Genomic DNA, 18,656 nt, shown 5'->3' on the forward strand with positions numbered 1-18,656 from the left:
TCCCTCTCATGGGACAAATAAATAAACTTAAAATTAAAAAGTACTGATACTTGGCCCCAGCTCTCCAAATTCTCAGTGAATTGGCTAAAGTATAAACTGGATTTGGGGAGTTTTCTCCCTGGTGGAGCCTGACGGAGAACCACTGCACTGAGCCCCCTAGGACTCACCCCTTGCCATGGGTGGGGTGGCTCAACAAGGAAGATAGTCTGGGCTCTAGGAAGTATCTGGAGAGTCTGAACTTGGGACTAGACACCCCAGGCTACTTTGCACTCTGCTGGACACAGGATCCCAGCCTGGAGACCTTTGTGGCCCCAAGCTACAATATGAGATGCTGAAGTGCATGTTCTCTAAGGCCTCATCCCAACTCTATACTCAAGTCAGAAGCTAAACAAAGTCTTACAAATGGGATGAGCAATGTGCGTATATATACATGTATGTACCCACACACCCAGAAACATGTGGATTTATTCACACACTTGTTTTTTCCTTTTTTTAAATTGCCAGGGTGTACATGTGTTCGCCAGAGAGAGACAGACAGGGGAGAAGGGAAAGCATCCTTCAATGGGGCATCATCATGCCACAATCCCTTCTCCATTTCTCCACCCTGTTGGGATTTCGAACATACATGCACATGTACCTACAGTGCTTTTCAAGCTACTGGGACCAGGAATCAAACAGTGATCAGTCATGTGGGACCTAGCTTTGTTAACCATAGGCCACAGGGCTAGCCCAACACACTTTTCTTGGTTGATTAAGCCCATGGAAGAACAAGCACCTCCTATCTACCAAGCACTGGTCTTGGCACTGGGAACTGAGTGAAGGGCAAAGAGGAAGGGCCCTGCTCTCCGGGCTTTCAGAGGAGCTAGACCACACAGTTACTAAAGCAGACAGGGTTCACACACACACATGCACACACACAGAATTACAGTAAGCAGACCAGGATCACTTCACTCAACCCAATGGTCTTTAGAGCTTAGGACAGGCATCGGCCTCTACTGCTCCGTGGAGGGAAAGGCCACAGCTGAGAAACAAGGATGTTAATTCTCAGCATTGAAGTCTCCAGGGGCCCAGGCCCTGAAGAATTAGGAACTGCTCAGTTGATGTTCAAGAGCTGTTTGGACCGCGCATGACATGCACAGGCTCTAGAAAGTCCTCCCCATAGCCTTTTTCTGCCTTTTGCACATGCATGTGGACTGGCCCTCTGCTGTCTGGTCCTTTGTATAATTCATCCCTTGCCTAGTTCCTAAGGCTTTGTTTGGGTGACTGCTTCTTCTCACCCCAATTCCTAGATAAATGCTCCAGAGCAATGTTCCAGGTGACAAGCCTATCCTCTTTGGATATGTGCTTTTTAAAAACAAAAATATAGGGCACAGCCTTGGTGATGCAGCTGGGAATTAGTGTTCTGAACTGCAGTGCCCAAAGCCACATGGGCAACTTGGGTTCTGATCCCTGGGCTAACCTGGAACATGCCAGGTGTGTACACACATGTTCAAGGTACTGACAAGCTGGAGGGCTGGGGAAAAGGGGGCACAGCATGATGGGATCCAATCAAGACCAGCCTCTCTCTCTCCTCCCCCATGTGCACATGCACTTTCTATAATAAATAAATGAAATACATATTTTAATTTCTTATGATTCCTAAAAGATTCAAATAATCACTATTGTCTTAAAGCTTTTCCTCCCCCTTCCTAGGCTTCCTTTTAAACAAGGGGGCATAGCAAAATGCTTTTGAGACTAAAGACATTCCCTGCCGGGGTGCATTTCTGGCCAGGCAAACACAGGGGAGTGAACTTGTGGGGGTGAGCTTGTCCCCTGAGAATCCCCGTTCCACTGCCAAAGTCCCAGCTGTTTCCTGAGCATTCTTTCCCCAAAGGGCACATTTCGGAGTGCTCAGGAGGCAAACTTCTCACAACAGTGGCCTAGATGGGTGAGGTTACAATTAACAAGAAGGTCCTATCAGCAAGTTTAACCGGCTCTGAGGTGTGTGGTCAAGGTCTGCTCATCCATTTGGCCGGCACAAGTGCTGAGTCCACCTGGACTCAGAGCCGCTTCACAGTCAAAGCTACCGCATCTGGACGCACTTCCACCCAAGCACTCTGGGCTGACTCTGACAAATCCCAGGCTTCAGGATGTGGCCAGACTTCTGCCAAGACATGAGGCAGTGGGCCTGCAGGGTCCCCTCCCCAAGGCCAGACTCTGCCCAAGACTTGGACAGCTATTCCCAGTGCAACCCTGGGGCATAGGCAAACCCCAGACCTGCCAGCAGCTCTGTCTAGTTGACTGATTGGCCACTTAGGCCCTAAATGATTCCAAATTGACTTAGGGGACAACTCAGAATGCCCCAAGCTTTCCCAGGGTCATGAGTCCTCCGGTCACCTCTATGATATTCAGGATCCGCTCACTTTGTATCTGCCTGGTGGGGGAATTAAGCACTCATTGTCTTCAAAGCCAGGCCACTCTATGAATGCAAAACAGTGGGGTGGGGACAATGGCCCTCCTGGGGGGCAGCCACCACTTATACCTAACCACCTGTGGGCACCAGGATTTCTTTCTTAGAAAACTCTCCCACTGGAGTCTCACATGTCCAACTACAGTTGGAGTCCCAGACCCAGTGACTTGAAAATCACACCAGGCATGTATGCATTTATGTCCAAAATCCCATTAAGAAAATGAAGGAGAAGGGATCGTGACATGGCCATCCCTACTGGGGGTTGATTTCTCACTTTCCCTCTCGTTATCTCTCTGTTTCTCTCCAATGAGCACATGCACCCTACGAGGAAAAAAAAAAAGTCTCCTGTCCAGATTTCTATATTCAGTGTTTCGATTTTTAAATATGAGCACTGATTTCAAAACTTCTTCAAACACTGAGAAGGCACTGTATCTGACTTTGCAGATGGAGTGTCTGTACCAGACAGCTAGTTTGAAACTTGTGGCTAGAAGGATAAGCAGTGCCTGGCCATTCACCCATGAAACAAGACCGGTGAGGGCACTGGGGGCTTCTGTGGGGAGGCCTCTCACAATATTTGAAAGGAATAGGATGTAAGCCCAAATAATGCATTTCTAGAAAAGAGAATTTTCCTAGAAAAGACGTAATAAATAACAAATCATCCAGCCACTATCCCAATGGACTCTTGAAATGATTGGAACCATGTTACATTAAGGCAGCTTCCCACTGACATATGAATCACACCAGGCATGTATGCATTTATGTCCAAAATCCCATTAAGAAAATGAAGGAGAAGGGATCGTGACATGGCCATCCCTACTGGGGGTTGATTTCTCACTTTCCCTCTCGTTATCTCTCTGTTTCTCTCCAATGAGCACATGCACCCTACGAGGAAAAAAAAAAAGTCTCCTGTCCAGATTTCTATATTCAGTGTTTCGATTTTTAAATATGAGCACTGATTTCAAAACTTCTTCAAACACTGAGAAGGCACCGTATCTGACTTTGCAGATGGAGTCTGTACCAGACAGCTAGTTTGAAACTTGTGGCTAGAAGGATAAGCAGTGCCTGGCCATTCACCCATGAAACAAGACCGGTGAGGGCACTGGGGGCTTCTGTGGGGAGGCCTCTCACAATATTTGAAAGGAATAGGATGTAAGCCCAAATAATGCATTTCTAGAAAAGAGAATTTTCCTAGAAAAGACGTAATAAATAACAAATCATCCAGCCACTATCCCAATGGACTCTTGAAATGATTGGAACCATGTTACATTAAGGCAGCTTCCCACTGACATATGGCTTAAGATATATATTCAACTTTGGAATATCATTGATAACTTCTCCCAAGTCATTATATCATAAATTTTTAGAAATATATGACCAGGGGGGTTTAATGAGATCATTGCACCTATTTTCACATGGTCAAGTCTTTTATTATTCTGAGTCTCCATTTGTACTTGCTATGCCAAAGAAACCCTCACTGTCCTCGGGAGTTATTTTGGAGCTCTTCAGAGCCTCTGCAAAAATAACAGGTGGATTCACATTATCCTCTTTGAAAACCCCTTTATCAAGTTTTTACGAAGTGGTTTGTGCTTCTTCTTTTTTTGGGGGGTTGGGGGGCTAAATCTCTAAAAGTGTTTTCACTTTGATGTTGAGTAACTGGATATTTCATTGTATTTGCATCCTCCATCTGATATTTATTTAGTCTTTCTACATGTCTTTACTTAGTTAATACCAGGAGAGATAAATATGGTGGGGCCTTTGCAGTGAAGCTTCAGTACATTAATATAAATTGTACACTAATTCCCCCAAAGCATCTATATGTTGTAAACCTGAAGACTTTTCACACAGCTGCTTATTGCTAAACAGTGCCTTGTCCAGAAGGGGACAATCTGTGTCTCTAATTGCTGTCACTGAAGCCGAGATTCATTATGTGACTTTCCCATTAAAATGTGAGCATTAATTTGTATAATGAAATATCACCCACTGCAGTGTTCATTAGCCATGCCCTACTGTATACGGCACATTGTTAGCTACCTAGAAACTGTAGTTAATTTCACTAATGGATATTTCCCTACTTAGTGTTTGGTAGGAAATTTATACTGTAACATTACCTCTTAAACTTTTAAGGAAATTTAAATTCAATCAATTATTTTCAACAAAAGTTTGGGATGTCATTAAGGCAGAAAGAGAGAGGATGGGGGACCGTGGAGGGGGGAAAAGAAAAGGAGGGGGGGTGGAATTTAGTTCATCTTAGAAATAGAAACACGATGGAAATTTCATTTAAAACAAAAAGGAAAACGAAACGAATCATCTCCTTTCGGCGATGTTTTTAAACGATCATCATTACTCAGGTGGTTGCTCCCCCCCAGGAGAACAACATACGTTCCCCCTTTTGGAAAAAGAAATAGGCCGGGCACCTATCTTCACCAGCTCATTTCAGAAAATGTGTTCAATGTGCTTTTATTATTTATTGAGTGTGCTAACACAGCCTGGTCCCCTGACGTAGAAGGGGAAATAGTGGAGTATCAAAGGTAAGGGATCCACACACCAGGCACAAGGCCCCTGGACTAGCTGGCTGAAACTTTCCTACCTACCCACATTTATGTCCCAGTCGGTGCTTGGGAAACACTTGGAGGCTGAAAGGCAGTTTTCAAAACGGCTTGAGTCTCCATGATGCGAACAGGGATGACACCCCACCTTCTATCCTCGGGAGTCAGAGTGCCTCCCCGGGCTTCACCTGCTACACTGCTTCCCTCACATCCCTATCCTAATGGGGAAACTGAGGCATGTGGGGTCATGGAGGTCTGGCCTCAGGCCAGTCTGAGTTTGGGGTACAGGAGGAGCCGGGATGCACAGTACTTCCCTTTCAGATCACCTGGAGACTGCGGCAACAGAACTTGTGAGTACAAGTCACTTCCTTCCCTCCTGCTGGGTATGGTGTGGACACATGCTGTCAAAGAAATGTTGCATTAATTCCCTAAAAACAAGCCAGCAATTCACCCAGACAAGTAAAAATATCAATTCAGTACGGCGGTTAAGTGCATGGGATTCCAAAGTGGGAACGACAGACGAGAACGACAATCTATAATCCAATGCGGGGCACCTCTTTGTGGTTCAGTTTCTAGCCCTGCAAGGGAGCAGGGGTAGAGCCTTGGTTACTGGGGTACTGTAGGGTGCGGGACTCAGCACAGTGCTAAGCAGGTGTACAGAAAGTGGTCATTACCGTCACAACTGTAGTTGCGCTGTTTTTGTGTGTTCAGCCAGTTGTTGCCATGCCTTGTAGACACGGCCTCGGTCACAGGGCAAGATAACTCCCAGGCCACCTCCCCAACCTCCACGGCTATGCAGTCTTTTGGGGGGTTGCAAGGGAGAATTCTCTCACTTGAACAATTCTCTTTGGTCCTACAGGAAAGGTAAGCCTTGGGCTGGTGACAAGAATCAGGTGAGAGCGGAGAAGGGCTTCTCTGAGTGTCCCACCCAGCCAGCAACCCGTTGCTAGGACGGGAGGCACACCCAAGGCCAATCCCACCCTGACCAACGCTGAGATCCCTGGAAAATCACCACTGACTTCCTGGTGTGGACTCACTTCCATTAAGGGGCTCCCAACCTGGGGCTGGACCAGCGCACACAACACATCAAAACCAGATTAATAAACCACTGGCATAATTTGAGAGGGGGGAGAAAAAACTAATGAGATTCATTTTTAATTAGTCCCTGAACTTTCACGCCTCTAAGTTTTCACAAGTGAGTTGCTTATTACATTGCTCTACCGTGGTCATTCTTGAGACAACAGCTTCCTGCTACAAAAACCACACCCAGGTGAGTCGCCAGAGGGATCCTGGAATCCCACAGCTCACACGTGGGGCATTACACCAATGGGAGGCTGAAGTGGGGAATGCACACACCCAGATCTTCAGAGACTGATCAGCCTTGCCTTCTTCCTACAAATGAAACAAACATGGGACCCTCCAGAGTAGCCGCAAGTTCCCAGCTTCCTAAGGTGGGGCTAGAGAAGGGGGCACTGAGGAAAAGTACATTTATGAGCAGCCAATAATAAAGTGATTAGCTGACCCTAGGGGAGACCTCAGAGACCACTTGCATCCCATGGCGTGTATTACTAAATGTTTACAGGTGCATCTCAGGGCTGGTTAATTCCATGTGTCAACTTGGCTAAGTCTAAGGGGCCTGGATATTTGGTTGAAGGTTATTCTGTATATGTCCATGAGGGTGTTTGGGGATGAGGTTAGTATTTCAATCAGTAGACTGAGTAAAGTATTAATAGTTTGCCCTCCCCAATTAGGGTGGGCCTCATCTAATCTGTTGAAGGCCTGACTAGGACAAAAGGGACATTTTGCTCTTTCCTCTGGTCTTTGAGCTAGGACACAAGTCTTCTGCATTTGGACTGACTCGGACTGGAAGTTACACCATCGGGTCTCCTGGGTCTCCAGTATGACAATTGCATATCTTGGGACTTCCCGGCCTCCATAATCCCATAAGCCAATTTCTTAATGTAAATCGTCCTGTCTCTCCTTTTGTCTTTCTCTATATATACACGCATACACACACACTTAAAGAGTTTGTGGAGGGACCAGCAGTTAGAGTAATGGCTATGTTGCTGGACTCCCATGTAGTCGACTGTGGTTCGAGTCCCGGACCCGGTGGCTTAAAGTCATGCTGGGCGCATGTGTGTGCATGCCCAAGATCCCGAGAAGAGAATGGAGGAGAAGGGATTGTGGCGTGGCCATCCCCCCTGGGGGGTGATTTCTCGCTTTCTGTCTCTCTGCCTCTCTCTGTCTTTCTGGTGAGCGCACGCACCCTATAGCAAAAACCTCTCAAAAAAACAAAAAGTTTGTGGAAAATAGAATTAAAAATATGAGGGCTATTTTGTTTGTTTGTTTGTTTTGAGTTTTTTGGTTTGGTTTTGTTTTGCTATAGTGCACATGTGCTCACCAGAGAAAAAGAGAGTGCAGAGAGAGAGAAAGTGAGAAACCACTCCCCCAGGGGATATGGCCATGGCACAATACCTTCTCTTCCATTCTCCTGTTGGGATTTTGAGCACACATACACATGGAGTGAGTTTCAAGCCACTGGGTCTGGGACTTGAACTGCGATTGATCATGTGAGAGAGTCCAGCGCCCCCAACACTAGGCCACCTGCTGGCCTCAGTGCGAGTTTATTTATTTATTTATTTATTTTTTTAGAGGTTTTCACTATAGGGTGCGTGCGCTCGCCAGACAGACAGAGAGAGACATAGACACAGAAAGCGAGAAATCACCCTCCGGGGGGTTGGTCACGCCGCAATCCCTTCTCCTCCAATCTCTTCTCGGGATCTTGGGCACGCACGCACATGCGCCCGGCGTGAGTTTTAAGCCACCAGGTCCGGGACGCGAACCGTGGTCGACTACGTGGGAGTCCAGCGACATAGCCATTATGCTAACTGCTGGTTCCCAGTGTGAGTTTATTTTGATATAAAAACATTTTAAATCCATGCATAGTTTTTTTTATAAACTTTTTGAAGACCCCCTCATATATTCTACTGGTTCTGTTTCTCTGATACTGATGCAGTTTCTTGAACTGATGGCTCCAAATTTGAACCATGGCCACCATACTCTAGAGGGAAATTGCCCATGCTCAGTGACTGGATCCTAATCACGCCAGGGTACTGAGTCCAAGAGGAGAGCTGACAAGCCTCCCCCAGGGAGGTCAGCAATGGAGGGCTGCTCTGCCATGAGCCACCGTGAGGCAGCTTCTAGGATCTGACCAGCATAGGAGATTCCAGGGGTCCTACAGGTGCCTCTCCTCAGCCCCCCCTATGTATCTGGCTAAAGCTCAGGGCGCAGCAGAAGCGTCCTAGCTACCTGAAGGCTCAGCCCAGCTCCCACGTGTTCAGAGCACCCTGCACCTCCTCAGCGCCTCTCTAATAAACAGGTGTTGGGCAAAGACCAGTAACTGAAGGAATGCAGTAGAGACAGAAAAGGAAAATGGTTGTTATCAGTCAATGTTAAACAATCAAGTGTTCTAATGAGGATGGAGTGAAACGAAAAAAAAAAAAAATACAGAGATGTGCCACCTCAGATCCCAACCAATTAAAATGTATTTATTGTACACTGAATGTGCTCATATGCGTCCATTATAGTAAGACTTCAAAAGAAGGCATTTTGGACAAGATGTATCTTTTATTTCATAGGCGACTGTCCTCTGGTTATGTCACTTGGAAATATAAAAGCAGAAAGACCAAAGGGGAAGGCAGTTCGGGGCCGCTCAACCAACTTGAGCCCCACGTGAAATCATTTATTAACAAATAACTTGATTTTGATTTTTAATTACTCTTGTAATCTACACTTTTACATTGTCATAATGGATGTTTACTTCGGTGATTTATAACATGTAACACTTTCTGTTCTATTCAAATGCACAAGTGTAAGCATTTTCCAACTTCTTTGTTCTTAGATAAAAAGGAAATTGATCTTTATCTGGTTACCATTCTGCCTTTTAAACAATGCAAATGCTGTTTCTGAGGGGGGTGGGGTGGGGGGGTATGATGTTTCCATGGCTTCTTTCATTTTCTCCCTTATTCTAGGAAGTTTCTAGAACGTCTTTGCCGAAGTCCCTATCTTGCCTTTCTCAACGTCCGCAAACACTACTGGTCAGAAGCTTCAGAGGTTTGTGAAGCAGAAGTTGAGCAAAATCTATCTTTCTAGGACTTTAAAACTGCAGAGTACCGTATCCAATTGCTTCCTCCCAGGTTCATTAGGGCGGCTCCAGTCCTGCTAGGAGAGTCTTCAGGAAGTTCATGGAAAATACATATTTTGAAAAAAAAAAAAAACTCATGGATTTCCAATTTTTTTTTTGAAGGGAGGGGCAACTAAATTAACATATTTTTTTTGAAGGGAGGGGCAACTAAATTAACATGTGCTTTAATTTCACTTTTCCACAGACTTTTTTGAAGCCCTTTTGTATATCTAAGAATATTCTAGAGAGTGACTACTGTTGCCCATGGTAGGCTGATGGGGGACGGGGCTCTGCAAATCTCCTCAGTGGGAGGGTCTGTGCTGTTCTTTGCTGACCCACACTCCCTAGAAGGCTAGCCTCACCAGGGCCAGCCACCTTGCCGCTGGGGAACCTGCCCCAGGATTCTGTATCCACGTTGGAGGAGAGTATGGTCAGTCTCAGTCTCAGTCTCAGTGTACAGCCCCACAGGGTGCCCCCTGGAGGTCTTCCTGTGTCTTGGCAGCTGTAGTTCCCTTCAGCCACCAGCAGAACCCAAGGGGGCTCTGGCTCCAATCTGGGGAGAAAACTGGCCAGCGGTGTAATCTGAGAAAACCAGATGTTGGTGCTGACCCCCCTGGGTCCCAGTCACTTTCACTAATTCACTGACCAATCATTCACTCAGCAAGCACCTGCCAAGTGCCCACCATGAGCTGGGCTCTGTTCTAGGCATCAGAGACACAGCTAGACAGACAGACACAGCCCTGGCTGTCAGAAAGCATAGCCTGTAGTGCAGGGGAAGATGGAACACAGGATACAAGTCCATGCTATGTCAGATGGGGTGACTGCTATGGAGAAAAATGAAGTGGGAAAGGACAGGGAATAGGATGCAGGTGCACTGTCATTCAGGCAGGCAGGGAAGGCCTCCCTGAGAAGAGGGCCGCACTGACACCCTGAGGGAAGGAGCCAGCCACATGGGCAGCCGGCAGAGAAGGGTCAAATGCAAAGACTCTGAGGCAGTAGCTCAAGGAACCCTTCCAGAACTCCTGTGGAAAGGGGTCTTCCAATCTGTCTGCATCTGGGAATCTCTCATTTGCAGTCTGACCACCACACTGTGGCTTCTGATGGGTTTCTGATGCGATCCCAGGGAAGGGATCACAATCCTGGTGCCCTCAACCCTTCCGTGCACAGCCTGGGGATAACAGGAGAGTCGCTCACTTATTCGAGCATTCATTCTGTCATTCGACCTTTCAAATCAAATCACTGTGCCCCTACTAGGTATAAGGTGCTCTAGTAAGACCTTGGGTCATAGAAATGATAGCAATGAAAAGACAGGACCATTCAGTGGCATGGTGCTTAAGACAGCTGAATCCCACATGGTTGACTGTGCAGTTCAAGTCCTGGACCCGGTGGGTGCATGTGCATGCCCAAAATCCTGAAAGGAGGGAGAAATGGAGATGAGGGGATAGAATTGTGATCATGCCCCGTGAAGGGTGCTTTCTCACTCACCCTGCCCCTAGCAAGTACATGTGCCCTCTGGGGGGGGTGGGGAACAACCTTTCCACCCTTGCAAATCTTAGTAGAAGATAAACAATACAGAAGGAAATGAACAACTGACCCGAACAAGATCATTACAGAAAGTGTTGGCTTTAAGAATGAAATTAAGCAGAAGGTGTGAGGGGTGCTGAAGACCACGTGATCAGGGATGGTCTCTCTGAATACTTCACATTCGAGCTGAGCCCCTCAGCATCCACCTAAAGGAAGAACATTCCAGGTGGCGGGAGTGGCAGGTACGAAGGTCCTGCAGCAGGAAAGCATTCTGTGTGGGAACAACACAGGTAGTGGTGGGGCTTGAGAGAGGTTGTGAGCATGAAGAATGGGATGGGGTGCAGCAGGTGGCAGGGGCCTTCTAGGGATCAGCGGGACCTGCTGGAATGTTCTAAAAGATCCCTCTTTGGCTGGGACGGCTCCACGTGAGGCATGCTCCAGGATGGGCAGGAGGAGTGATGACGCCTGGCTACGCCCAGGCCATGAGTGAGGTGGCCACCTGGGGCCCACTGTCACCTGAGCTCAGTGTCAGCGGGACTGGTGGGCACCAGGTGAGGTTCCAGGGGCAGGGCTCCTGTCTCCGGCCATGCAGTGCACATGAGGCCGGTGTACACGCAATCTCCCTGCACAATCCTGAGCTTTATTGATTCCCTGGGAAACAGACTACAATTATTTTTGAAAATAGATGGCATATTTGTCTATCCTCTGAAGCAGCTCATACGCCAATAGATAAAGTGTCAGGAGAAAAATCAAAGAAAATGGAGGTGTCCATATCGCAGATAGATTTTCTTTTTTTATTTTGGTATCAGCAATGCACAAACGACTAGCAGAAACGCCAAAAGGGACGATGACTGAGGGACAAGGCAGAGAGATGAGAAGTCTTGGTGGCCTGAACTAGCACGATGTGGAAACACGAGCAACGACCAGAGCGGCCCAGCAGCCATACCCCGCTGTTTGGCTAAGGGCGTCTCGATGCTTCATTTACAGAGACCCGGTGGAGAGCACCCTCATCCTCCACTCCATGGACAATGCTAACTCCATCTGTCCGGTCCCAGGTATGGCCATGTAACCCAGGTAGGGCCAGAAGCCGGTCTGCCCAAATATCTGGAGGAGCTGCTACATTTCCTTCTATATTCATGAGCCTTGGGGTTGGAGCCCCATCACCTCCATCTGCAAGGAGGCACAACCTCAATGCAGTAGGAGGAAGCTACCAGGAAACCATCCTGGAGCCTCAGATCAAAGATGGTTATCACAGGTCAGGATCACAGGAGATCTACACCTGTATGTCTCTGCGTCATCTGGGAGGGTGATCGCTAGGTAATAAACCAGTCCATTTGGGTCAGTGCTGACCCACATGGTGGCGTATAGACACACCCATGGCCAATTCTTCATTGCTGGTGCCTAATGCAGCTACAGATCTAGGTCAGGAAGCCGGCAGGACCGGCCACCTCCTCCTCTGAGCAGCACCCCTGGATATGCCCAGACTGCTCACCTGTGTGTATCCTCAGGTGGACCTTAAGGTGATGCGATGTCCGGAAGGTTTTCCCACAGTACGGGCAGTCCTTCATGGCTGAGCCCAGGCTCCTGTCGCGAAGCAGTGCCGGCTGCTGGACACCAGCGGATCTTCCAGCTTCCTCGCCAATGTCTGCAGCGGAGGAGAAACGTTCTCACATCACTTTAGCACATGTCAGAAGTTGTTCGCACCAAAACTGCTAACACCACACAAAGTTAAACATGTCAATACTACACCTGTCTATTTCATTCTTTCAATCTGACAGAATGCTGACAATTCATGTATTTTCTTGTTATTCTCTTAAATTATTTCATCTTTCCTATCATCATTTTAAGCAGCATATGGTACCTTTATATTGAACTGAATTAAACAAGAAAAGAAACAGCTGTGTCAGCAGCTGGTTTGATTTCTTCTTTTGCTTATTCCTATTAAATATTTTTTTCAAAAGTTTAAAAATGTTGGTGTTTGTTGAATCTGATTAATATATAATATGGACTCGTTGGAAAGTTCGCTAGAGAATCGAAATCATATTTGCATTATAGTAACAAACGGGAAAAAAAAAATGTGTCTCAGCTGAGTCCCTGAGACATGCAGACATACACAGCTATTTTGGGACAGGAAAGAAAATTATCCCAAACTGATCATTTCTTCCTTGTAGAGTGTTGCATCCCTCGCTGGCGGGTGCAATCTCACGAAAAGGAGAAGAAAAAGTATGGAAATGTGGTTCCACAATTAGCCCATCATAAACATATAGTGACATATTCAAAGTCATGTGCAAAAACTCAGCTGCAAAACTCCCATAAACTTAGAGCACCGCAGTTAAATCTTTGTGCCGTGGCTTGAGAACTTCCTCTGGAAAGTATCAATACAAATTTTCCTTCCTGCTGTTATTTGTTATGTAACCCAAACCATTAGAAAAGGGAATCAAATTTACATACGGTTGCCTTCTGCACAGAAAGGATGGGACATAATAGTAAATAAAACTGTGAGAATATCTACTGGTTGGAGGATATGTTTTTGCAACACCCGAGGCCTGACATCACACTGCCAAAGACGCGCCATCCGGGGAGCGGGACAGGAGGTGGGAGTCTGCGTCTCAATGGAAGAGAGGCAAGACTGTCTTTTCTGGCCTCGTTTTTGCTTCCTGAGTTGCTGGCCTCCCCACAGAGCTGGAGGCTGAAGGCCTGGCACAGGATCCAAGCTCCTGAGGCTAGCAGGGTCCTTGCCACAGCTTCCAGCCCACCCTAGAGGCCTCGTGGTAAATCCCACTTTGAGAACAAGGGAACCTTCTGCAATAATGAGCAGATCTGTGAGTCCTGCATAGATCAGAATAAATAAGATTTGTACCTTCCAAGCAATGGAATATGCAAATTGCTTTTATTCTGCAACATCCATTCCTGGTGTTCTCTGCTACCCGCCAAAAGGGACAGACTTATAGACCATGAGCAAGATGAAGGCAAGCTGACAATTTGTATCACGATATTTGCTCCAAGCGAATGTGGAAACCCTCGGGCATGGAGCATTTTCTCTGTCTTTGGACTATGGTGAACCATATCATGAATCCTATAGAAATTCTTCGAAGGCTCGCTTTTAATCCTATTCTCCCAGCTCTTCTAACCATCCTTGGAAGAGCTATTCAAAGAGTATAATTACCAAGCTTTTTTTTCCCCCCACATAATTCTGCAAAAGCAGGAGGATTAGGCTACTCCACCTCTAGAACTCAGTCATCTCACCCACTGAGTGCTAGATTTCTGTTGTCCAAGTGAATGAGAAAAGGCTACATGATGCCCTTATTGAAAAGGGTGAACACGGGGCTAGCATGTGGCATTAAGACACTGGACTCCCACATGGCCAACTGTGGTTCGAGTCCTGGAACCGGCAGCTTGAAACTCAAGCCAGGTGCGAGTGTGTGCATGCCCAAAATCCCAAGAGGAGAATGGAGGTAAAGGGATTGCAGCGTGGCCATCTTCCTGGGGAATGATTTCTCACTTTCTGTCTCTCTGTTTCTCTGGCAAGTGCATGTACTCTATAGCAAAAATCTCTCTCTCTCTCTCTGAAAAAGAAATGACAAGGATGAACAGGCACAAGAGGGTATTGCCAAGTCATATCAGAGACACCCCACATAAGGTCACAGGAGGGCACACCACTCCTGCATGTTGAGCCTACCAGGCACTGCTTTACTCCCAGCTGGAAGGGCAATGACCAGGCGCCAATTATAAGTCAACCCAGGACTTAGCAGCTGAATTCCCTCGCCTTCCACTCATCTCCCATGCCCACCCACCCCAACCCTAACCCTAACCCTGAGGGTCATGGGTATCACGAGGTCAGCTTCGAACCTGCTTAAAATTTTGTCCAAGTGCTCCTTGCAACATATTTAAGATGCCCAATTTAAGTCAGGAGGCTGATAACCGTCCATAAGAATTTCTGCCAGGACTTAAGCGTCCTAGATGTTGGCTTCAGGACAGAGGTAGGCAGATGCAGACTTCCAAAGTTAAATCCCTGCAGGTCCTCGTGTCCTGTGATCCACGCCTTCCCCCCAAAGCGTCTTCCAATGGAGCCCACCTGTGAGCTGTAGCAAGGCAGCAGCTGTGGCCTGGAAGCCACGGGAGAGATGATGGAGCTTTTGGTGTGTCTGCACACAGCGCATTATAGATAAATCTGGAGCCGAGGCTTTCCAGAAGGGGAGGACGAGTTTTGTCTCACTACGTGTCACTCTACATGAAGGTCTGTATCTGTGTTCCTTTCATCTTTCTATCTTGGATATGTGTGGCCCAATAAAAAGAATAAATTTGTAAGATAAACAGCTTTCTTTGCAGATTTAAGAGTCTAATTTTCACTTTACGCAGAGATGGTTTTTTGTTGTTGTTGTTTTTTTTTTCTTTGGAAGGCCAGAAGGCCTATGGCGTTTACTCGTAGACTAATCCTACTAGAAAAACAAACTCAGAACAGTGATGAAGGGGAATTGCGGGTGGTCCCAGGAAGTGTCCAGAGAGGCTGAAAGCCAAGTGCAGTGAAGGCTGAGGAAGCTCTGGTCCAGCTGCCCACTCGCAGGGCTTTGGGTGTGAGTCTGAACCTGGGCTTGGAGGGGTACTGACCAGCACATGTGTTGAGTTTATCCCAACCACAAGAGTCTCACTCAGAGCGGAAGATGCCTTCTCCATCCAGAACATAGAAGCACTAGCATCAGTCCCTCTGCAAAAGACTGTGGGATTGAGTCCCATCACTAGGGTGCTGCCTCACACAGTCAGCCAGCAAAGAGCAATCACTGGTCCTGGTTGCAGACAGACCGGCACTGCCATGGCCACTCCAGGAAACAGGAGGTAGAAAGGGCGAAACAGCAGGTAGGCATGTAAATTACCATAGCCACTGTGTAAAAAGGCATTAAGGTATCTCTACATGCTAAAAATAAAGCTACCATATAAACCAGTAATCCCACTATTAGGTATACACCCAATGAACAGGAAGTCACTCAGTCAGAGAGGCATCTGCACATCCATGTTTATTGCAGCAGTCCTCACAATAGCTAAGTCACAGAATCAACGTAAGTGCTCAACAGTCAATAAATGGATTGTGAAAACATGGTATATATACACAGTGGAATACTACTCAGCCATAAAGAACGATAAAATGTTGTCATTTGACACAAAGTGGGCAAACCCAGAAGATAACATGCTAAGTGAAATAAATCAGGTTATGAAAGACAACTACCATATGTCCCCACTGAACATCTACCAGAGGTCCCTAACCCCTGGGCTAAAGACTGGTGCCAGTTTGTGGCCTGTTGAGGGCTGCACCATTAAGTAGACTGAAGGTGGACATGTGTGATGGAGGATGGGCAGTGGGTGAGACTTCATCTGTGTTTGCAGTCATTCCCCATCGCTTGCATTGCCACCTGGGCTCCACCTCCTTTGGATCAGTGGCCATATGGGATTCTTATGGGAGTTCAAACTCTATTGCTCTATCACTGTTTCATTGTATATTGCAATGTGGTAGTGGTGGAAATGGGATGCACGGTGGATGTGGTGCACTTGGATCATCCCAGGCCCAACATACCCCATCCTCCCAGCTTCCCAGTCATGGAGGTATTATCTTCCATGAGGTTGGTCCCTGGTGCCAGGAAGGGTGGGGACTGCTGACATATACTGAATGTCTGGTGGAAACCGAAAAAACTCAAAAGTATAGAAATAGAGAGATAACCAGAATAGAGAGGTAGGTACCAGAAATTGCTTGGTGGGAGAGGGGAGCTCATGAGAAAAATGTTAAGGGACAAAAAAATGCTTGTAAGTAAGAAGAAAAGGTTAAGGGATGGTGTACTCTGGCAGAATAAAAAATATGGATAGTTTAATACATGTTTAAAAACTAGTGAAATTATGATCAAATGTATGCAGCGTAATAGAATATTCAGTGTTGAAGGATGTGGGCATGTCTTTCATTTGCTTATTACGCATGCTTTAAAAACTATTGAACCCACAAAGATACACCTAATAGATGTAAACCAAAACTATTTTTTTTAAAAAAAAGAATCACTGGAACTAGCAGTTGGTGTGGTGGTTGAGGCACTGGACTCCCACAAGGCCAACCACAGTTCGAGCCCTAGACCTGGAGTCTTGAAAATCATGTCAGGTACATGTGCATGCATGCTCAAAATCCCGAGAGAAGAATGGAGGAAAAGGGATTGTGGCAAGGTCATCCCCCTGAGGGGGGGTGATTTCTCACGTTCCCTCTTTCTGTCTCTCTCTGGAAAGTGCATATGCCCTATGACAAAAACAAACAAACAAACAAACGAAAGAAAGAAGAGAAAAAAGAATCTTTACAAAAATTTCACCTGTGATCCTTTCTCAGACCTTGTGTGAACTGACAAATTTTCGTTGTCATTGTTTTTAAATATCCTTTTCCTTCAACTTACTTGTTCCCTTCTCTCAGAAATTTTCTCCAAGCATATTAAATAGGCTGAAGGTGGACGTGTGGACAAAGATCAGCCTTAAATTTGCTAGCTACTCTTCCTACCTCGTCTGTAAAAGGAGGAAAGATCTCTAGATGCTAGAGACAGAAATGTCCGTGGGAGGAGGGGGGCATTTGGCTGCAGGCTGAGAAGCTGTTCCCTTGCTTACCACTCTCAGCCTGGGCAGGCTCTGGACCCCAAGTTTGGGAAAGGGTAAAGACATGGCTCCTATGACTTCTACTTCTTTTCTACACCCCACTGAAAAATACAGGCTTATTTCTTCAGAAACGGTTGTCTTGTATGGATGCAACAAATAATGTTCCAGAGGCGCACGGACCGTATTTGCAACCCTCCCACAGTTTCAGCCTAAAACAAGCGAATTGAACCAGGTATCAAACAACTCTGCCAGCTTTCTCTGGTGCCTATCAACTGAAAGTAATTTGCCAAAAAAAGAGGAAATGAATCCAAATTTCTTGATTTTATTTCCAAAATATGTTATTTGGGAGTAAGGGAACATCAGACGAGATTTTCCTATTTTGTCTTCTCAGGACCAGAAATTATGTCTTCTATCGGGATGTCAGAAAAATCATGACTGTCTTTTGCATGTTTGTTTTTTTTTTTTTTTGGAGAGGTTTTCGCTATAGGGCGCATGCGCATGCCAGACAGACAGAGAGAGACATAGGGACAGAAAGCGAGAAATCACCCCCCAGAGGGGATGGTCACGCCGCAATCCCTTCTCCTCCATTCTCCTCTCGGGATCTTGGGCATGCACGCACACGCGCCCAGTGTGAGTTTTAAGCCACTGGGTCCCAGACGCAAACCGCGGTTGACTACGTGGGAGCCCAGCGACATAGCCATTACGCTAACTGCTGGTTCCCTTGCATGTTTTTCTATGTAAAAATGCATTATGACTTTTCTGGCAACCCAATAGATTCCATTTACTTATTCTAAGCCCCCAAGTTTACAAGATTGGCCTAGATCAAGGTGACCTTACGGTGTACACCTTCCCTGAGTCTTCGCAGAGAGTGGGAGGGCAGTTCCACAGCTGTGGGCTGAGGGAGGGCCGGGGATTAAAAATAACCATGGATCATCTTGGAGTCTTCCTCATCAGCTGAAATACAAACTAGCAGCATTGGATAGAGAGACAAACAGACGTATGGAAAGACAACTTTTCCAAAGGTTTAAGGCCTAGACATCCATAAAATACTATCAGTAGCCCTCTGAAGTGCTCCCTGAGATTGGCTATCTTCCTGCGCAAAAACATAATTTGAATTTACAGTTTCCTCATTATACACTTAATCTGACTAATCTGTAATATGTTTGGAAGTTAAGAACTTGGTCTATACTCTTGTACTTTAAGAACAGATTTTCTCCTAAGTTATCTCTAAGTACTGAGTTTCTTTAGTATTTTTTATTACTTTTTAGAATTATTTTTATTTAATTTTATTTATTTTAATTTGGCTAGAGAAGGACAGAGTGAGAGAGAGAGAAGGGGGAAG

General features: G+C 46.3%; 1 protein-coding gene across 1 annotated transcript in view; it reads right to left on the reverse strand.

Moving 5' to 3' along the window:
* ZNF536 (zinc finger protein 536) overlaps positions 1 to 18,656 on the reverse strand; it is a 217,210-nt gene that overhangs the window by 5,074 nt on the left and 193,480 nt on the right. Inside the window, exon 3 of the mRNA XM_027768070.1 lies at positions 12,195 to 12,347. Coding sequence (XP_027623871.1) covers positions 12,195 to 12,347 — 153 coding nt within the window. The remainder of the gene's footprint in view (positions 1 to 12,194; positions 12,348 to 18,656) is intronic.

Source organism: Tupaia chinensis, unplaced genomic scaffold, assembly GCF_000334495.1.
Source record: "Tupaia chinensis unplaced genomic scaffold, TupChi_1.0 Scaffold145396_1, whole genome shotgun sequence".
Taxonomy (NCBI): domain Eukaryota; kingdom Metazoa; phylum Chordata; class Mammalia; order Scandentia; family Tupaiidae; genus Tupaia; species Tupaia belangeri.